This window comes from Argiope bruennichi, chromosome 2 (genome assembly GCF_947563725.1).
Source record: "Argiope bruennichi chromosome 2, qqArgBrue1.1, whole genome shotgun sequence".
NCBI lineage: Eukaryota > Metazoa > Arthropoda > Arachnida > Araneae > Araneidae > Argiope > Argiope bruennichi.
Window position 1 is genome coordinate 77056835 of NC_079152.1, and position 23986 is coordinate 77080820.

The following is a 23986-nucleotide window of genomic DNA, read 5'->3' on the forward strand; positions in this document are numbered from 1 at the left end:
AAATGATTTTAATATTATACTATTTGATGTAAAAAAAGCCACAGTTTTGTTGAAAGCTAGTTAGAAATGAATGCATTTCATTATTGTTTATTGAAATCCATTTAAAATCCGTGTTAAAAAATGCATATCTTTATATAAATATTTTTTTTTTTTTGTTTATGAAATGTGTTGAGTATGAAATAATAGGATAATTAAAAATATATTTGAATATTAAAGTTTTTTTTTTAATGCAGTTATTTTGTGAGCTTATATGTCTGCTTTTAGAACAGAAATATATTTATTCTTGTGCTTCATGGCTTCTTCAGGAATTTTTAATTGAAAAAAGCTATATTATATGTTAATATAGTTATGTTAAAATATTACTACATTTTAGTTATATTTTAATTTTAAGAGTAATTTAAAGAAAGACCTTCATTGATATGAAACTTTCAAATTCTATGTGATTTAGATTTGTTGTATTTATAAACTTTAAAAAATATTTATTTTCATTCAGTACGTAATATCTGTGATGTCATACATATCTTGTACTATGAAATTGAAAAACAAGCATATTGTCATGTGTACTGTAATGCTTGTATTTGTCAAATGATCAAATGAAATCTTGATCAGCAAAGTTTCTATTGATTTGTCAGCTAGTTGCATGTCATATGAATCATGTAAATGTTTTACAGTTGTGTTTTCTAAGAGGTGCATACAAATTTGTGTTTATATGCAATACACAATTTTTTTAAGCTGTACCAAGTCAAACCATACCAATAAAATTGACAATTAAAAATTTTAAAGACTTTAATGGTTTGTTTCAAAGGATTGCTATCATAACCTTCAATTTATCAATCCAGTTTAATCATTTTTTAGGATTGAAGGAATTTTATAGAGAATTAGAATTAAATACAGCAAATAATATGGTTGAACCAGTTGGTTATTTAAAGAGAAATAGTTAAAAATATTTCAGTTTTAATGCAGTTTAATGGAATATCATTGGAATATTATTTCACTTACTTGAAATAAGAATTTATCAACTGAAATATAATTATTTTGGATACTAGATATTTATAATCTTTTGTTATCTTTTTTATTTCTATTAAGGTTCTATATATATATATAATAGGATTGCCATATATTTAATGTTTTATTACATAATGTGTGATGCTAACATTTATACAATGACTAATCTTGAAATTTACAACACAAAACAATTAAGTAATATTCATGAAATTCTATATTTTATAGTAAAAATTAAATATAAAATTATTAAAATGTGAACAAAATAAGTTGTCAAACTTGAAGCTGAACTGACACATAAAGCACTGGTTTCAGGTATTTCATTACTAGCTGATTCCATCTTTTTACCAAAGAGGGTAATTTCACGCCATGTTCCCACTGTAATATATATTTTAACATTAAAATAGGAAAAAAGTTATTAAACATAAAAATTAAATTGTATAAATGTATTTTCAGAAGTTTTTTTTTTTTTTTACTTTGAACAAAGGCAATTTATACTACTTACAGTTATCTTAAATAAGATGATGTTTTTATAATAAAAATAAAATTAAAAAACATTCATACTATCAAAGATTTTATATACTTGTGTGCAATTATTCTTGTACTAAGTTGATATATGGAATTAATAAACAAATCATTCACAAGAACATGAAGTGCATTTTGAGTGATGTGCATTAAATTGCTTGATAAAAACTCTTAAAAAAACATTTATGAGTTAAAATCAATGAACAAAAACACAAAAAAAGTTTTATACAGTTAATCATGACAATTTAGTTAAGTGACATTAAATGCTCCTTAAAAAAAGGCAATTTTTTTTATAGCTGATAAGTTTATTATTTCTCCATTATGAGCTAACTATAATAATATAACATTAGTAAAGAAATATATTTTTTAACTGCTTGTGAATATTCAGTTATTTATGTTAATTGTGAGGATAGCTATGTTGCAAAAGTATTTAAAAAGTTGCAAGGGAAAAAAAAAAAAAAAAAAGAACTGAGGTAGTTGATATACAATAAAATGAGTATTTATCTTTGAATCCTAAAAAGTAATCCATTTAGAAAAAGGGGACTTTATTCATCCATATTTATCTTTACTTGTAGAAGAGATGCAAACAAAACAAAAACAGATAATTGTAACATATATGATTTTTATACTATTTGGACCATTGAAATACTTAAAGGAATAATTAATTGAATACTTTTGTTGCTTAGAGAAGGAAAAGATTAGTGATCTTTTTGAAGCCTTATTGATCCATCTGCTATGGCATAATTCCATGTGAATTATGTTGGACAAGAGTGCACTTTTATTTTGTATATCTGTTGCTTCTATATTCCAAGATTATTAAAAAAAATCCTAATGGATTCAGGTTAATGGAGCATAAAGACTTAATCATATGCCCAACACTTCCAATTTAATGCTGAAGATATTGCATTTATAAGTTTCTAATGGTTATGAAATAAAGTACATATCATGGCTCTAATGAATTATTAAGTATAGGGTAACAATTATATATTATCAGAGGAGTTTACTTTGATAAATTAGGAGATAGACATGAATCAAAGTTTGCCAAATGTTTTAATTTGATAGCTCAGGATTAAAGATATATTAATAATGAGAAGTAAGGAGGGGGAATGTTGAGTTCTATATAAATATATTTATTACAATCCTACTATTTCTCATCAAACTTTTACTTTCTGTTTTATATTTTTCTTCCTGTCAATACATTACTCATCTACCAATTCATCAGAGTCTAAAATCTTTCTGTACCAAGATCCCATTATCCATAAACTACATATCATGCTGTATAATGCACATAATATCTAGAAGCCAAACAAATATAAAACTGTTCCAGAGGCATATGGTGCATATCAGGTACTCAAAAGATAAAAATACAATCTGATAATTACTAAGAATTCCAAGTACTTGCTATTATTTTTTTCTGTTGGAATTAAAGATCAGAATGGACCATTAATAACAAATGCTACTTTCTTACTAAATTAATCATCCTTCTCTTTTTGCAAGAGTTTATAGTTATGCTGTTTATATTTTAACTTATGGGCCTTCTCTGCTGCCTACTTATAAAATATTCTTTTTGTTAATTGTACATCTGAATAGTAAATTTTTAATTGATTTTTGTATTAGAAAAGATTAGGGAAAAAAATTAGTATTTCTTACCTCCAATTCCTGTTCGAAAAGTTTCCACTTGCTTGATTTTTATTCCTCTATATTCCTGCATATCTTTCGTTGTCGTTGTTTCCAACCATGGAAACCAAGTGAACAAAAATGTTTTGCTTAAAACATTGTCTTGTTCTGTTTGTTGCTGAGATGGCTCAGAAATATTCTGTCTTGTTGTGTTTTCCCATTGTTCACGAGCGGTCTGTTCCAAAGTCTTCATTTGTTCTATCGTTTTTATATCTTTTGATATAGCACCTGCGATTCAAGAAATACCATTAGTATTTAAAAAAATTTGTTTGAAATCTTTTCTTAAAGGAAATTTTTAATATTGATCCTTGTCGGTGGTTTTTATAAGGATATCTTATCATTGCTGTTTTTAAGAATCAAAATATGCAGAATTTTCAAAATAGTTTCTTTATCTATTCATGATCAAAATAGTTTCTTTATATACGCCAGAAATTTATGGTAAATACCTTTTTTAATATAAGCCGTGAAAACCACGAAAATGCTTATTTTTAACAGCTATCGTAGAGATCATTTGCTGAAACTTATTGTTCTCTGAACTTTCATTTTTTGCAACCTATTGAAATTCCATCATTTTTTTTTTTCGCCTCTTCAAGGAAAATGGAGCCTCTTCAAAAGTGCTCTGCTTTTTTTACTGATTCCTTTCTTCTTCTTGAATTACATGATTCCAAATATATTTAGATATATTTGAAAATTTTTGTAATTTCATTTTTTCATATAAGTAAAAATATTATAATTCATAAAAAAATATTGTACATTGAAATTCTGATAAATCTCTGCGTTTTAATCCGGAAGGGAGGGTTAATAGAATTATGTGTTGAGAACAAGATTACTAAAGAGATGAAAATGGAAAGAGCTATATAGATGAGATTTGATATATGGCCATTATGCCAGAATTGTAGATATATATGTAATTCTGGGCCAAACCCTTAAAAACTATGTCAATATCTTTCTTCCACAAGGAAACATATACATACAAACCTTAACATCTTTCCACACAATTTAACTCAAAATTGTAATGAGCTAGACGAATGAAATTATGTGTTTGGTCTTTACATTAAAATTGTAGATTTACATCATATTGTTTAACAGGAAGAGTTGCTATTGAAACTAAACACTTGATTCACTTTTGTGTGATAAAACTAAAAGCAAAACTAATTCTTTCTTCTTTTTTAAGACATAAATACTACTTATATTTTTGATTACAGTCTTTGAATAATATGTTGGTAATTTTTTTAAATCATAAAGTACATTATTCAAAAATATTTTGCTACACGCTTACAGACATAAAAAAATTATGAATATTCTTTCTTTCAATTAAATTTTATAAGTTAGACAACATTTAATTAAATCCTCTAGTCAAGAAATTTAATATAAAATTATATATTTTGATATAAAATAAATAAAGTTTTGATTAAATTTTACGAAATGGCCAGTCCTAAATTAAATATTTTGAAATCTTATGACATGTTCGCCTACAACGTCATTAGGAGCATATTTTAGTCTAAAATATATATAATTTTTTCTTAAACAATGCAGACAAATGTTAAATGAGATTAAAATTTCTAATGTTAATATTTAAAATAGCTGCACCGTGAGCTTGAATGAAAAGTTGAATTAAATGTATTTTAAGCATGCATGCAATTCAATGATGCCAATAGAGTGCTAATTATGCAAAATATTAACATAACTTTTATTTCTTTAATCTTTATGTCTATAAATTATAATACATCGAAGCAGATGATTAATACACTGCCTTATATTCTTTTCATTCAAAATTTTCTTAAAAGAATCTGTTCTTAATTTCTTTATAAAGCTGAATGGTATTTAAATGTATATGGCATATTGGTTTATTAAGTTCATGCATGAAACGTATTATATATGCTTATTATTAATTCTTACAGTCGACTTTCTATTGTAGTTTTAATGAACCTTAGTTTCATTTTAACATTGAAGGATTAAACATAGAATTTCTTAATCTTAGTTAGGTCAAAAACTTTGTTTCTGTTCATGTTGAAGTAATTTCATGTGATTTTACATAACAAATATACAACATGACATCATCACAATCATTTTACAAACAGCAGGTCATCAAACTGCAGTAACCGTATGCTTATTTGTGGTTGGGTCTTTTTTTCTCTCCTGTATGAAGTACTATAGATTACAGAATACGAATCTCATAGCACATTTAATGAATATTACATAAATATGAAATGAGTTAATTATAAAAACTTTACGGAATATAAAATGTTAAAGTAGTTTTACAATTAATGTATTGATATAACATTATTTTAAAGTATAGAAAACAACATACGTTTTAAATTACTTCGAAAGAAAAATTTTTTCCATCTGAAAAAAATTTGAATGTTGTGTGCATGCCCACATGCAATATTCCCATTTAATATTGGTATTTTCTTGTCTGCCAATAGGTATACTCAAAACAGTGTTATATTGATAACAAGAATAAATTTATTCAAAACAGAAATCGTGCAAGTGAGAGGCATTACAAACGATACGGTATGATATTATTAAATCTCAATGAACATCATTAGATAGAAAATTACAATGATTGAACGTAATTATAAAGTTAATTTACAAAATCTTTCTATCTGTGTGTCATGCTCTTTGCAATTTCGTTTCTAGAATGTTTTATAAAAATATTATTTTTTCTATAAAATTATAATGTTTTATTTAAACTGATTTCACGATCTTTAAACTTCACCTTTCTTCGAAGAAAAAATAAATGTTATTGGGAAAAATGCATCTTTACATTAGTTGCTTTCTTCTATACTTTTGAAATCAATTAACGACATTATCTAACAGCACAATAACAGAAGTCCTAAATATAACAATTTAAATGTGTGTGTTTTTATGCACACAGAAAAAACATCTTTACCAATTAATGAAGAGAAATCTATGATTTATTATTTATTTAAATCAGATGTTTTTGGATTGATATAACAGGATAAATTTACGATCTTCAGAGACAGGACTTTGTTTTTAAATTTAAAAAAAAAAAAGATTAAATATCTTCTGAGCAAGCTACATAAATAGGTTTGATTACAAATGATATAATATTTTTTAATAATCAAGGGAGTATTAAGGAAAAAGCTTTTGACCTTTTGGTTGGAAACAAAGCAAGAATGAATTTTATTTCAAAGTAAATTTTAATAATAAACAGCATTTAATTGTGCTTATTTATTTATTAGTTAATTTCTTTTGTAAACTAATAAATTTATTCTAATTCTGTATTACAACATATTTTATTCTTCAGTTGCAGATGTGTGAATTTTTATAAATGAAATAAGGAGTACGGATAAAAGAGCTGAAAGATTTTCCAGCTTCAATTTTTAAAAATTATTTTGATAAGATAGATACCTATCTATTTCAAGGAAAAATGTTATAAATTCATTAAATTATTGAAAAAAAAAGTGGAATAAATAAACATTACTGTTTACTGAAGGAAAATTAGTTAATCATACCCCTTGATTCAATAAGAACAATAATACAAAATATAAGAACACAAACCCACACACTCTTGTTGTATCTTATAGAAATTTGTTTGGAGCTTATTTACAGAAAGATAGTTAGTTATTTTATTAAAACAATAAATGTTTGTGACAATAAAATTTTTGGTAAGTCATAGATCCCCTTCCCAATAGAATACGTTGTAATAGCAAAGGAAATATTCAATGCTTACAAACAAATAAGAGTTGCAACTGAAGATGAAAATTTTTTATTAGAAAATCTTAGTAAATTTTAAATGTAACAATGCTATAGGAAGTTTTAGCCATTTAAATATATATTCCACATAAAAAAAACCATTTCCAATGTAATATGAGATTATAACAAAAATGCCATTTTACCATACTTAATAATAATAATAATAAATTTCAAAATTATTTACGACAACTTTTCACAGTACAAATTCACAATTCTGAATATTCTAAAGATAACAAAACACAAACACATATCATAGAACCACTTAAAAACTGTAAAAAAAATTCTGAGAGACAAATAAAACTTGAGTAAGTTATAATTTACAAGTTTGTTAATTCTGAATACAAGATATAATGTAATATTTTGCTTAAGTTCTTTTTAATCACATATCAGTTCAGTCTTTATTACAGAAATTTAGAAAACAAAATATCATATGAAATTATTCTTAAAAAAGAAAAGAAAACTACTTCATACTGAAAAAAGTAATACTTTTTAAAAATGGAATGACAACAAAGAAAAGCATAAAAAGTAACACAAAAGTTATAGAAATAATTTCAAAACTTTATCTTGTTCTGAAATTAAAGCATCACTTTCATATAATGTATTGAAACTAACAATTTAATTCTTTCTTGTATTAAACTGTATAATTATCTAATAATAATTTTAAAAAAATCATAGAAAAATGTCATATTACCAACAATGTAATAATTAGATTATTGCTACTTTAAGGACATAATTAAGGAATAATTCTATAAATATAGGATAAATTTTTTTTAAAAAAAAGGAGTGGGGGGACTGAAAGTATATGATTAATTTCTGACTTCAAATAGAATAATAACTGAACAATGATTCTTTTTGATAACACATTTTCAACTTACTAATAATTTTAGGAGTGATCATTTCAATCTTAACAAAATGAGTGAATGATAAAAAATAATTTTTCATTTAGAGCTAATTTATAACATATTTTTGAACGAGTAGCTACCTGATTAATAGTTATTCAAAACATTATCTAAAATATTATAAATTGGCCTAGTTTTAATTACAGTAGAATTTCAACTGTAACATTGATATAGTCTTAGTAAATTAAAAAAAAAAAAAAGCAGATAAGAAAAAACAATGTTTTATACACACATTCAAAAATTATAACTAAGTACTTTTTAATAAATCTTACACTTTTTAAGAATTTTAAAAAGTTAAAATGGAAAAAATAGCAGTTAAATGTAATTTGTTCTAAAAATGTTTTTATAAGAATATTGGAATTTTATTTCACATATTACTCAATAAGAAGTAAAAAAAAAAAAAATATTTAAACAAGCATAAATATAGACATAAATAATGGCAATTGTAAATACAATATAAAAAAATGTATGCAATCTGTATCTAAAAAATATATGTAGCATTACTTTATATACATCTATACATAACTACCCTACATATGAAAGAATACACACAAAAAAAGAAAGAAATAATTTTTTTTAAATAGAAGTATACATTCAAAAACATGAATCTAAAGGTTGCTAGGAAATTCAAAACCACAATAACAAGCAACAAAAATTACAGTCTAGATATAATTCAAATTAAAATAGTATGCAATCTATTTCAAGAGGTTACTTTCACAGATTTTAAAAACCATAACTGATTATGATTTTGTTATCAATGAACCAAGGAAGTTAAGAAAACAAAATTGGGGGAAAAGAAAAGGTGAAAATTATAATGATTGCTTTTTTTAGTCTTCAATAGACAAAGGGAATATGTAATATCTAGTGCAATTTATTAAAGAGAAAAAATTAATGGAAAAATTTAAGCTTTTCAACAGAAATTGCCTGGTTCCTATTCAAGAGCTAAAACAATTCAAACATTTCAAAATTAAGGTAAAACAAGTTTGAAGAATATTTTAGAATGATGACTTGATTATAGAAGGGAAAACAAGCAGTGTTATAAACATTGCAATTTCAAAATAATGTAGTATATCATATTGCTTGAATACTTTTATGTACAAAGAGGGAAAAACCATCTGGTTCAATAACATAGCTACAGGAGGAACTATAAATCTGATATAGTAACCAATCATTATTATTTCAGAATGGTACAAAAATATAAATTTGATTGATATATTTGTAACTTTTCATGTAGAGAAAAAGTGAATCACTTGGCACAAGGTCACAACTAAGGAAACTATAGGTCAGCCAAGCACTACTGGGCCAAAATGATGCAAAAATATGATTTTTATCAATTTTAAATCCAAAGTTTATATAAAAGAAAAACACTTGGTTAAATCTATAGGCACTTAAAATTTCAACTTCATCACTAACTCAGATATGAAAATCACAGCACGATTTCTTCTGAGATAAATGAACTCTTGCTGCAAAATTTGTGAAAATTGAGTGTATAAATACAAAAATAAATCCAATTTTTAACAGAGATTACAATGAGCAGTGTGAAAATATTAATATCTTTAATATATTGCTAAGTGCTTACATTTCATGCAGAAAATATTTTTATTTAATCTGTATTAATAACTACATATTTGATACGGATGAAACAAAATTACGTTTCTAACTACTTAGTATAAAAGTACATTCTTAAATCCAACAATATTTATGATAACATCCATTAACATTACTAAACTTCTTATCATTTACAAAGATCAGATGAAAGCACTTGCTATTTTTATATAAAACTGCTTATGAGCATTTAACAACAACAATGTATATAAGATATGCATTATATTTCACTGAAGTTTAATATTTATGTTTCATAATTCAGTAAGAATATAAATGACTTAAATTAGTTTACATTAATTAAATGCAGTGCAGGGCAAGATTAAGCAAATATCTCATTTCATACAATAAAATAACACCACTTATCATTACTTATATCTTCAACATATTCAACAATGCAAAAATATGAATATCACCACAATGCTAAATTTTGCATAGAACTTTTACATTTGAAATAAAATTTAGTAGGTTTGATCAGTTTAAAGAAAAGCAGATTTTCATGTTTTGGCTTTTTTAAAGAAAGGCATAAAATAAAAAGTATAATACAAGAAAAGTTTTTGAATTTTTTTTTTTTTCAAAATTAGAAAATTTGTTTGCTTTAAAAATATTATTATTATTTATATTTTTTTAATAGTTATATTACATCCTTACAAATATAAATTTTAATACATACACACACACAAAAAAAAGAAACTACAAAACTCTTCTAAGGCACACTATACAGGATAAATGTTTAATCACATCAACCGAAATATTTGCATAAGTTTAATAGTACAAATGCTCTTGTAGAAACCTCATCCAAAATATTCATTAATATGAAATATAAGTAATGATTGTTCATTTATTCAGAGATATATATATATAAAAGGTTCAGCAGTAGCAATTAAAAAAAAAATACATTAGGCAAAATGTTCACCATTCAACCTTCTAAACATATACACACAAAAAAATGTTTTTAAGAAAAAGAAATCTCTTAGTTTTCAATTCAAGCATTTCATCTTGCAAGCAAATAACTTGACAGATATTTATGAAAAAAAAAAAAATGCACAAATCATTTTTAACTTGAGCTTAGAAATAAACTAACAAATAAAAATAATGAACACATAGTTTTTTTTAAATCAAGATAATCAAGAAACATTAAAAATCAAGCATCACTTGACTACAATTATTTACATCAGTACTAAAGGTAATAATAATAATACTTATTATTTTTTAAACCTCAAGCATGTTTATTCTTCATTTAATAACATGATCAGACGTGAAATTTGAAGTTTCTTATTACTATCATGGCAGACTTGGAAAAATTCATAGAGTTGTACTATAAGATCTTTTAAAGCACCAGGTGTTTTATTCCTCGCCAGCATTTGCAGAGTTGTCTGCTTAACATTTTTGGTATATTTCATACAATTGACAAATGCAATCAAATTCTTTTCAGAAAAGGGGTACTTTCTACGTAACTTTGGATATACTCTTTTAGGTATACTCTTATTTATAACATACTGCGGTTTCACAGCAACAGATTTAACAACATAGGTATCAGTACGATTTAACACACCAGATGTATTATTTCTTTGACACTGTGACTGATTTAGCTGCACAGAAGTAACTTTATCTACATGTATTTCAGCAGGATTTGAAGAGCTCATACTTTTCTCTTTTTTATCATTGGAAACATGTGGTTCTCTAAAACAAGAAGTAAATGTTAACTCCTTCCCAACCTCATCATCAGTCTGTTCCAGTGCTATTGCTGTTGGGTCATTTTGTTCATTTCTAACAGATGAGTCAATACTTTCACAAACAGATTTACATTCGACAATAACATTTTCATTTTTCTTCTCCAATGACTTCTTATTAAAGTCAGGTTTCACATACTCATCCACAATTGTTTCAGTAGAAATAGATGGTAAACCACCAGGATAAATCTGTTTAGTGGAATTTTCACTATTAATTACTGGATTATCTTGTTCATTCAGTAAAGATATTTTTAACTGAAGAGCAGGAATTTGGCTGGCACTTTTTCGTAATGCACAAAATTCAGCTATTTTATCAATGGAAGTTAATTTAGTGTTCCCTTTTTTGAGCTTGCCAGCAGTATTTGTAGAAATGCTGCTCTGCAATCCATTGCTTATAAAAGGCTTAACTTGGAATAAATTTGAAGGTTTCATTTTATCTGTGTTAGGTTCTGAAATGTTATTATCACCTTTTGAAAACTCAACAAAATGAAGATTTTCTTGATCACTCTGCCTTTCATCATTGCTTTCAGAAGAAAAATTATTTCTCCTACTTTCTATATTGGATGGACTCTCATTTTTTGAGTTACTACATTCAGAAATTCCTGAATAGTTAAAATCATTCTGAATGAAAGACACAGACGATATTTCTGGAAATTGACTTGTAGGATGATTTGGGGCAGAATTTGATAAATTCTTGTTTACAAAATTTCTATCTATTTCAATGGATTTTTCACTAATGTTTACACTTTCAAGTAATTTTTGATTTCCATTAAGGTCTTCAGACTGTTTAAAACTAAACTCGCTTATTACTCTTGAATTATCAACAATATTTCTTTCATAGTCAAGTAATGAGTTAGGTTCCTCTTTTATATCACAAATTATATTATTGAAATCTGCTTTTTCAATTTCATTGCATGAAATAACATTTATTACAGAATTATCATTTACTTGAATTAATATGTCATCTTGATAAGGAACATTATCACAAGACCTTGATTGAAAGTCATGACAGTTATTAAGATCAGAAAAAGAACTGAAGCATGGATTTGTTGTTTTTTCAACTTCAACAGTATTGTTCACACCATCAAATGTATAATCACAAGGTTCCTGTTTAATATAAAATGTTGTGTTAGATGAGTTGCTTTGTTCATTTTCTTTAGCATTAGATGTTAGAGAAAAGGAAACCTTCAATGGTTTTAAACCATTACTTTCAGACTCTAACAAAAATGACGCATTTGCATTGCATAACAATTCTTCTGGAATAGGAATTCTTTCAAGAAGAACACTGCATTTCCTTAAATGATAAAAATTATAATATGAATCATCTGTAGTAAAAGCTTTGTTTAGTGCATTATTGTCTTTGTCAAAGAGAGATGAAGAGAGCATGCCTGAGTGTGATATTTTACCAATGAATGATTTAGTTACTTCTGGAGTTAAATGGGCAATTTTTTCTTGAGTACAATCTATATTTTGTTCTACATCACAGTCTAACTCTTTTTCAAGAATTAACCCATTCTGCAATCCACTATTCTGATTAAATTTAGAAATTTGTGAAGAACGAGTCTTTTTAGAACATTTGTTTTGCTGACTGCAACTTGCCAACTGTTGAAGAAATCCACTGACACAAGAATGAAAATCCCCTTCATCAGTGTTATCATTTTTCTGCAATACTGAAGCTGGATCAGAATCAGTTACTTTATCAATAGTAATAGATTCATCTGCATTTTCCCTATTAATAGGAAGAAATACATTTTGCACAATTGTTCCTAAATTATTTCTATTTCTAGGAGAAACATCATTATTAATAACAACATTTTTATCATTACAACTTTTACTTTCATTGACAGATTTGTTTTTGTCACTCTTGGAAATAGTTTCTTCTTGATTGGATTTTAATCTATATTTAGTTTTAACTATTTTCCTATTATATGCTCGACCAGAAGATTTTTTGGATCTGTCTTCTGAAATTTTTTGAAGAACAATTTTGTAACTTGAATGCCCATTTACTGGCATACTAGTATTAGATTGCAATAATTGCTGACTTTTGCCAATTAGTCCTTTTTTGTTTATTGTATTGCTCTCAGGGATTAAACTATTTTCTTGAAATTTACGATTGGAAACAAATCCATTTTTCTGAAATGTTTTAGGTGTAGAAATTACTTCTCCATAATTTAAAGCATTTGATTTCACTCTATATTCAGGAATTCTTTTTCCAGAAATATTATTGTTTGACATACCGAAAATTTCTGGTGAAGCATTTTGAATAAAATCATGAGAAGCTATTTTTTTCTGACATTTTTTAATACTTTGCTGCTCTACTATATTCATATATCTAGAATTATGAGGATCGGGAATGAATTCAGAAGGGGAATCTTTTGAGATCGATTCAAAAGCCTGAATATCAGAATTAGCTTTTACATTATTATTCTTATTAGGTGCATCCAATTTAGACTTTTTCTTAACAATAATACTCAGTTTATCATGTTTTCCATCACCTACATGAACTACTTCAAAATAATCATTATCAGAGTTAAAGTTCTCAGATGAATGAACTCTCTTTCTTTTTGTAGAACTATTTCCAGTTACTTGTACATTATTCTTAGAACCTTCTTTCAATCTTTTTCTATGTTCAGAAGTGATTTTACTATTAAATGAGCTAATTTCAGAATTTTTATCCGTAACTGCATTATCAATTCTATTCTTTCTCTTTTTGCTTAGTAAATAACTATTGAAGCTATGAGTCAGTTTCTTTGTGAAATTTGCATCTAACTTTTTATATTCCTTAGATGAACAATTCTGATTTTTCCATTTACTATAACTAACCTGGTCTGAATAATCTTCATCACTATCAAATTCATACTCATAAATGTTTTTATCTTGAGTAGAAGAAAACAAATACTTTCTATTTCGAAACTCTCTTTGTTTTTTAGTTTGGTGACTTAAGCTGCTTTTACTTTGAAGCTTCCGGTCCATTTTATTAACAGGATATTTAGCATAATTTTTAGATTTAGTTCTTGATTTGTTTTTAATCAAAAAGGATGCAGGATTGAGAATTGCTTTGCTTCTGAATTTTGGTTGTAAGAATTTTCTTGAAAGAGTTTGGTTTTTGTTGTATTGATGGGAATCAATCTTGTTTGAATTGAATTTATTGGATGAGATATTCGGCAGATTATGTAGAGATTCTTGATTTGCTGATGAGGTCAAGTCTGAACATAAGTTAACAATCTTATCATAGTTAACAGTGGCGTTCTTGTTATTTTCATCTTTGTTAACATATTCTCCACAAGATAAATCTGACTCTAAAGTACAGTCATCAGGGTTGCTCTCAGACAAGGATATATTGCTAGTAGTTTTAATTGAAATTATATTAGGATTTATATGCAGGTTTGAATTATCTTCACAATGAGATTGTGAGATGTCTGTAGGAACAGTATTTTGATTGTGCCTTTCAGATGAATTTAAGTCTTCTGGATTGCAAACTGAAAAGTTGGAGTCATTTTTATCAGAATCTGCTTCCAACGTTAATGATGAAGAAATTGATGAACTAATATGACCACATGTAACAGATATTTCATTAGGTGTTTCTTTCTTCTCTTTGCTTGAATTAATATGCATTGCATCTTCTGCTGCAACCTTTGTAAGATCATCATTATTTTCATTTTTGGATAAATTAAGATTATTAAAATTGCTACTAATATTTTGAGAAGTATCTTTTATCACTGCAGAAACTTTTCCTTCTGAATTCCCTTCAGAAACATGATTTGGAATATTAAGTAAAATGGAATGATCTACATTTAGAATATCAGCGTTAAGAGCAGGAATTTGTACATTAATTTGAGCAGCAGCTGGATTAGGTAAAGTGGGAGTTTCTTGATTTAAATCACAAGTAGCAAATTCATCCTTTAATTTTTCATTATTTATTTCTGTTGCAATAGATCCATCATTTTTATCACATATATTTACATTTTCTTTTGTAACTATAATGTTATCTTCAAGCTGACTGATATTACTTGACACATCATTACAAGCTTCTGCAATAGGATGTTGAATGTCAACATCTGGTGAAAAAGTCTCAGTTATATTTGACATGGTTCCAAGAACAAGATTAGGACGAAAATCTGACTGTATGCTTTCCGATAATGAATTGTCATTGGAAATTGCACTTTGATTTTCTGAATGATGCAAGTCAATTGCATTTTGTTTGCTGACATTAAGACTAGAATCTTGATCAGCAAATTGAGCAGTAATATAATCTGGTGATGTAATGGATTTAGATGACAGAACACTGTTATTGCAAACATCAGCCTTTTCTTCAAGTTTTTTCTTCTTTTGAGCTGTAAGATTTGTTGAAGAAGGGGATTTTGATGACACATTATTGGCATCAGATTTTTTTTCTGAAGTTTTTCTCTTTACAACTCTTGGTTCAGTCACAGAAGTGGAACTGGATACTTGATATACATCACGATTACAAACACTAGATTTGTCAGATGATTCTACCTTAATAGTTCCATGTTTTGCAAAAGAGGAATGTGAAGACAAACATTCTTCATTAATATGGAAAGCAGATTGTTGAGATGTTTTCCTTTTTATAGTTCTACTTCTCAATGATGTGGAAGTATTTGATAATGAACAGTTATTGTGAACACTATCAAATTCTTCTGAAACTTTTCCCTTTTGAATTTTAAGTTTCAATAAAGAGGAATTATTTGATGATTTATACTCACCCTTTTTACAAATATTAGAGCCAAATGAAGTTTTCTTTTTAACAGTTTTATGTTTTGGTGAAGATGAATTTAAAGAGGAACACATAGGATCACTGTAAGTACAAGACATTTTTAATGGAATTTTTCTCTTTATAATTCTATCATTCAATAGTGAAGGAGAATCTGATGATGAATAGATATTATTATCACAAGTAAAAGATCTTTTTGATGACATTTTTTCATGTACAGATCTATATTTTGAAGATTTTGATGGTGAACAAATACTATTATCACAAACATTAAGTTTTTCTGAGAGAGTTTTTTTAAGATTTGAGATAATAGCAAGATTTCGTGAACATGAAGATGTTGATGGTAGACAGAATTCATTATCATCAACACAAGATTTTTCTGTCTGACGTTTTTTGCTTGAACGAGTTTGTATGCATGCAGTTTTATCATAAACACTTGATTTTTCACTAAATTTTTTCTTTATTGCACCACGAGTACTATAAATTTTAGTTGATAAATCTTTATTAATATTTAAAGGGATATGTACAGGTTTTGTTCGGTTGCTCCCACTATTACAAACTAATACTACATCTTCATGAATTTTCTTAAACTTTTGTCTTTTTTTATCTGAATCTAAACTTTTGCTTCTTTTGCCATCATGTTTTATATTTGTTTTATTATTAAAAGTTTGTTTACTCTGGATGGAAATTCTGCTTTGCAAATTTTCATCATTCAAACATTGTCTTACCAGCACATTTTCATCAATTTTAGCTTTGGCATCAAAAGAACTATTAGAGATAACATTTTTAGAAAAAGCCGCAAGTTGTTGTTCTTGAATGATTGGAAGTTTTACATTTTTTTCAAATGACACAGCTGTATCATTTTCTTTATCATGAAGTACATCATTTCTCTTTGGTAAGCAAGTAAGCGATTGGTGTATTTGCAGTAGTAAATCAACTGAATTTAGAGATTTGCTGTCCTCACAGTTATCTGGATTATTTTTACACCACTCTGGAAAATTTTCACAATTTAATGATGAATCACATTTTAAAAAATTTGTAGATTTGTATTTATCATATTTATCTTTTTTCTTAATTTGTCTCACGCTAGAGTTCTTTCTTAGAGGAATTTCTTCAATGACTTTGGCATCAACCTCATAAAAAACACCTTTACACAATAAATTAAATTTTCTAGGAAATTTGAGTCCACTAGGCACTTTTAATTTTACTTCTCTAATTCCACACTCAATATGAGCAAAATCATTCTTTTTCGATACTTTTGTGCGCACAATTGGCGATTCAAGATGGCCATATGTTTTTAAAACCTCCTCTATATAGTTATCTGGTATGGAAGGATCAACTCTTGAAAGGTTGACTTTCAGTACCACAAAATCCTTAGGAGAAACTTTTGAAAAATTCTTATCCAGAAAAATTCCAGATTCTAAAATTTCCTTCACATATTTTTTATCTTTGAAGTATATTTTAATCTGGCCATTACTTTCAAATATGCTATGAATATGTTTAGCTCCTACAATAGAATTTATTTTTGCTAAATAGCGGGAATAAGAACAGTCATCAACGTCCGGTAATATAATGGCATGATCCGTTGTTAATGCTTCTTTAGCAGTATAGAAATATAAACACTTCTCACTCATGTCATTAAACCATAGAGAACCAGCGTAAAAATCTATTAGTAAATAATAATTCGAAAACTTAAGATAAAACAGAAAACCCAAACATTTCTTGAAGTTGGTTACAGTGAAACAAACGCGTGCAAAAAAAAAAAAAAAAAGTTATAACCTCTTTTTTTTTTAAGTGAAAAGTTTATTTCAAACTTATTTTAAAAACATTTATATTAAATCTAGAAAAATAAATTTGGAACTTTTTCTGATATAGAAGTAAATGAAATTCCAAAGGAATATTATTAGAAAAATGAAGTAGCAGAAATAGTAGAATAAAATCAGATAGAATCAGACGAACAAAATTATTTTGTTTGCTTGTATCTGTGTTTGATTCTATTTTTGTGACTTTTTTTAAAATTTCCTTTGAACCTCAATACCTCATTTCAAAATCCGTCAAATTTAAATAAGAATACCAAGATCAAACTGGAAGCGCTTGAAAATTTCTTCCAGTCCTGCAATCGTTTCAGTTTGAATTCTTACTTCATCATTGTCTCTGTCTAATGTTGCCTCATCATTGCATTTTTTTTGTTTGTTTTTCTTGCTTCTTGAACCCCCTTAATTTATGCTAATGTTTATATATTTAATTTCTAATAAAATAAAATCTTTCTCTTCTTATTGAAACATTAGTTCAAATATTAAGTTGTGCTTGCAGCAGAAATTATAAATCTGGATGACAAATAATATTTTTTTGATACTGCTTGATACCTATCTTCTTGATATTGATTAATTTCGGTTTTACGAGCAAAGAAATAATATTAAATGATTAACAACGCTATCATTTAAATTTTGTTTCGTTGAAATAACTTTTTAGAGTGATGGAATTTGTTGTGGAACAATGATTTCGAACAATCAAATATTTGAGTAACTCATTATATTTTAATGTGTGCAGAATTTGAAAAAAAGTATATCTCTTATACTACTGAAGCAACATAAAGTATAATCTTTTTGTTATAATTTTAATGTTATACTTTGATAGTGTGCAAAATAATATCCAATATTATATACTACGTAGTTTCCTGGTCTTGTACGACAAAGTTTCATATTTATATGAAAACTTTTACATAATTTAAAGAAATTTTCGATTTCTTCATCATTGTTTATTTTTTTATTTTGCTGTTCGTTTACCCTAATATACCATTTGCAACTTACACTGACATTCGAATTCCGGCTTATTTCATAACTATTCGACGCTTTAATCCATTGGACTAGAGCGAATTAAAACAAAGTCATTATATTTGTGCACGTTTGAAATTCAAACTCGCTACTTGAGGGTTCTTAGCCGAGTAACAAAGCCACTAGACAAAAGTGTACACTCCTTTCCGGAGGTTGTTATCTGGCTTATGAAGTTACCACTGCATATTAAAAGCACAATCGAAAATTAGATGCAGAAACTAGATTTTCCTATCAACCCGAACATGCAAAATATCATAATTCACATTCTCGCTATAAGGAATTGCAGTATATTTTTGTCAAAAAATGGGCAAATGATGGATTTTTTTTTGTAAAATAAGTAATTAAAATCAATTTTGATAATGTTTCCTGGGAATTATAAAATTGGAAATTAAACTGCATACCTATTAAAACTGCATTGCATTATATCGGACCACGCTATTGACCAATCTAATAAAGGTCTTATATTTTACAGTTTCACTTATATTATAAAACTTGTATTATTTTACAATGTTTTTTTTTTTAATTTTGCAATATTATGCATTATCCTGTGGTACTCCGGATTATGAGATAGCGTGAAAATCATTATGATTCCGAAACTAATTATTATTTATTAGGTTTGATTTAGTTTATGAGCAAAAAATTTCCCCATTCCAAAAGATAAGAGTTTTCTGAAAAACCTTTAAAAGGAAAACTTGAGTAATTTTATATAATAAAAATATGAATGGAGAACTTTTCAAAAGACTCATGTCTAATCATAATGTTTAGTTTTTAATATTAACAATAATTTATTTTATTCTAAATAAAGAAGTAAACAACGATCTAGGTTATCCCTTTTAACACAAGATATTGAAGCTATTTTTATGATATTATTCGATATTATTAAGTTGAATAATATCGTAAAGATATCATAAAAATGTTACTGGGCTCGGATGCCATTTTAAAATCAGAAGGAAATAATCAAAACTAGGATATAAACAAACTTTCCGGTCATCTGGTTACTTCAGGGAAAACATATAAAAATGAGCAATTAATTCCTATTTGATATTGTTAAGTACAGAATTTTCAACATTATCATCACAACGTTGATCAGTATTGCTAAACGTTGAATTTACGATAATGTCATCAAAACGTTGATCGATATCGTTAAATGTAGAATCTACAATGTAGTATTTGCTACATAGCTCAACATACTTCAGTGCAGAATTTCTATTAATGTTTTCACAAAGTCATAAATTACTAAAATACTTCCTTTAAAAAGAAAAAAAAATGTTTCGGTGAATTCTTTTTGCATTAAAATCTAAAATAAAATGAACTGTTAATCTAAAACTAATATCCGTACGCTAGAATTTTACGGTAATAATGTTTTTAAATATCTCAATGCCTTTTTAATACTGTTATATATTATATAATAATGCTGATATGGTATTCGGTATTTACAATATTATATTTTTTGCTATCCTTATTGATAATAAAGAAGGAAGTGCATGCGTGTGTGCTTATTGAATCTCTATATGCCAAATCATTTGACTTAGAAGTACCAAAAATGGGAAAAAAGTAAAAATAAAAACATATACTTTGGAAGGAAGAAATGGTAATCCCTGAGCAATTTTTTAGAAATCTTAATTAGAATTTTAGTTAATTAAAAATTAAGCTGAATTTTGGCATTTTTCGCAATAATTTTCGAAACAATCAATGCTCAAAAATGAATGTTACATTATTTTAAAATTAAGAAAACTTATTTTTAATGATATCGATTTGACCCTATAGGATCGGCTAATATAAAAATTCTAGTGTCTGAAAATCCGGGGTAGTTTTTTGTCTACAAAAACAAATTAAAATCAAATATAAAACAATTCGAATCAAATATAAAACTTTATCGTCTACAATTTTTTAGGTTAGAGATTCGAATCTTCTTTAATTTTTTTCTCTCCAAAAATGTTTTGCTTATTTAACATGTATGAACACTTTTAATGATAAAAATAAAATTATTTTAAAGTTCACTATGACTAATATATTTTTTCATAATTTTTTAAAGAAATTTTAAATAATACATAAAAATTCACCGATGTATAAATATTTTTAAGTGCAAATACAAAAGTTAAATGGTGACATAAAAAACAAATGAATTTTTTTACGTCTTAAATAACGTCATTTGCAACATAATAAAGAGACAGCTGCTTTATTTATCAATATCTTCTCACTTATAAGAATATTAATTTTGTTTCCAGTTTTCATTGTACTCAGACAAATCATATTTAAGCGATTTTTTTAGTTTAATTAATTTTTCACCCCAAAAGGAATTTTATAGTTTAAGACAAATTTAAAATTTGAAATGCAAACAGCGGCCTACAATTTCAAGGTAAAGTTTTCTGTACCTTAAAAAAATGATTGTGTAAAATTAAGGATGTATATTTAATTTGTTAATTTTTGCATTTACTACTCAGGTAAATAAAAAGAACGTCAGGAGCAATTTAAATTTTAAAATCAATTACTACATTATTTAACTATTATATATACATACATATACAATAGAAATATTTCGGTTATATATATATATATATATTTAATTCTGAATTAATTTTTTAATTTTTATCTTCAATTAGGCTGCGTTATTTCCTTCTAAAATTTTCTTTTAATTCCTTTCGTCCTCGTTAATAAATCTAGACTCCCTTGAAAGAATAATTTGAAGATAAATTTCAGCACAAAGCAGCACAAAAATGCTTTTATCATTATTTAAAAATTCAAATCATATAAATATCAAATAAAAACATTTATATAATATTTCATATCAAATAAAAATAAAATGTAATTCTCATGCACATAACATGTGTATGAAAACATTAGTTTTTATCAGGTGTTGGCATCACTTTGACAAAAGCTTAAATTGAAAATTTATTCTCACTTTAAAGTAAACCTTGAAAAGTGCGATTTTTAGCACATGTCTGTGCGAAATTAAATAAATATGGTAGAAAAAATACAAGAAAAGTTTTATGTGACTTTTTAAAATATCTATACTATTAATTCAATAATTCTGCATTATTTGAGACAAAGATAGTTTATGTATATGTAATGATATTTTAAATTTAATTTAATCTTAATTAATTTCCTAATTTTTTGTCCTAATTCGGCCCATGTGAAAATCATTCTAAAGTGTTCTCTTGTTTCCTGATCCCATTCCACTTTTTCTGTTTAATTAATTCATCTGAAGCTTTGTAAAAATGATGTGCCATCAGTTCCATGTGCCGAGTGAAAATGATCCCTCCTTTGCCCTTGTCAAAAATCAACAGTGTATTAAATCGACACGTGGCGGAAATTTCATGTTATATAAGACGAGGGATAATTTATTTTTCTCTCTATTCTCATTTCTGTTTTTGTGCCGCGCTGTGGCGGACGTGCCTTGTCCGCGTCTATGCTTGAAAATAATTATGCCTTCCCGGGATGGATATTAAAGAAAATTTAAAAATCCAAAGTGTTTTCAAACCTGCCTTCTGCTTTTAAGAATTATATTCTTACATATATATGCGGAATATCTACTCTAATCAGGTCTCAACAGTTAATTCTAAACCTTTAGTAACATTGTTATAAAAGTAAATAAGAATATTAGATTTACTTTTTTGTTTTTGTTTATCCTTATTGTGAAAATACGAAAAATCCAATACAGAATAAAGATACAAAAGCAGAAAGAAAAAAAAAAAAAAAAAAATTGATGGGAAGTGAATTTGCCATGATCTTATTTTTAAATTCGAATTTTTTAAAATAAAACTCAAGAGTGTTTTAAATAATTATATTGATAATATTTAAAAGCATATCCACATTCAACAGTAGGATGGACATTTTCTGAAAGAAATGGTATTATATATTAATACTTTGAAAATCTTTTATTTGAAAAATTCACTAATGTTCTAACGTAATAAAAATTTTATCTATACCATTAATAAAGAAAATGTGTGTCTCTTGTCGGTGCTTTATCAAAAATAATTTTTTTTATCTCATTTTAAATTTCAAATAATTATTTAAATAATTTTAACTTCCTTTTAAATGAAGTATAGATAAAGTATTGCTATCTTCAAAAACTTCAAACTCGAAATTCTGACGAATCTCCACGTTTCTGAGCTATATATGCTCAAATCATAGATTTGTTTGCGAATTCTTATATTTTTATAATTTATTAACCATTCTACTATCACAATTCTATTACACTTTTTAAAGATTATCATGGGGGAGGGAACACCTTTCATATTTATTCTAAAATTATGGTAAGAGGGAAAAAAGAAATGAGCATACTTAGTATTATTTTAAATATATCCAAGCTTTCTGAGTGTGGAATTTTTAATTTCCTTTTTTTAATATAAATTAAAAGACAAATTCCAGGAAAAAAAATGCTGAAATTAAAAAAATGACGCATTTTTTAAAAATTAAAATAAAATAATTAGATAGTAAATCGATTTAAAAATTTGAAATGAGGAGCTGTGAAAATGGACGAACAACGGAAATCTTCAGAGTCAAAGTTCTTATTATGTAGATTTTTTTTGGGCTTTGTTAATTTTACATAGTAATATAAGTAGTAGGTAAAGCTCATTTCTTTAAATTTGAGTTCATTTCTCTAAAATGTTTATCACAAAGAGCTTAAATATTTTCGTTTAATATAATGTTAGAACCAAAAGGCGCACAATTTGTTTTAATCTGAAAGAGTTATTTAAGTTTAAATCAATACTTTTATATAAGAATATCTGAAAAAAACAAAACAAATAGTAGCAACTAACAACCAAAAATAGGTAAATATTTTTCTAACAACAAAATAACTCAACTTATGGAATCCAGGTGTTCGAAATTTATTTTATAGACAAACAATACATTTTAAGAGTTGTGATGGCATGCCGTGGCTTCATTTGAATATCACATGTTTTTTTCAGTTTGGTAATGAGCCAGTAATTGATATTTTTAATGAATCAAGTTTTAAATTTGAGCTCTTTTTCTTTTCAGTTAAACCTGGACTTCTGAATTTTTCGCATCAGTGTTGAAATCATTTGACAACATTAGTACTCACAAATTAACATAGAAAATAGAATCAGTTAGATATGCATTAATGATTACATTAGAAAAATAAACTGTGATATTGAAAAGTTGCTATACCCGCCTAAAGGAGATGAAATCGGAGTAAAAAGATCTTATGTTTTCACTTTTATAAATACGTGGCACAAAAACTATTTTTGCATCATAATAAAATTAAAAGAAATATCATTTTAATAACATTAATTCCCT

General features: G+C 26.4%; 2 protein-coding genes across 3 annotated transcripts in view; one reads left to right on the top strand and one right to left on the bottom strand.

The window, feature by feature from the left end:
- Positions 1-665: 665 nt before the first annotated feature.
- LOC129962224 (uncharacterized) overlaps positions 666-23986 on the bottom strand; it is a 35968-nt gene continuing 12647 nt past the window's right edge. The window contains exons 3-5 of the mRNA XM_056075964.1: positions 3178-3432; positions 1265-1380; positions 666-680 (exon numbers count right to left, since the gene is read on the bottom strand). Coding sequence (XP_055931939.1) covers positions 666-680; positions 1265-1380; positions 3178-3432 — 386 coding nt within the window. The remainder of the gene's footprint in view (positions 681-1264; positions 1381-3177; positions 3433-23986) is intronic.
- LOC129956611 (uncharacterized) overlaps positions 15891-23986 on the top strand; it is a 136438-nt gene continuing 128342 nt past the window's right edge. The window contains exon 1 of one of the 2 annotated variants that reach the window (XM_056068557.1): positions 15891-15976. The gene's annotated coding sequence lies outside the window, so the exon portion shown is untranslated. The remainder of the gene's footprint in view (positions 15977-23986) is intronic. The other variant, XM_056068552.1, reaches the window with a different exon arrangement.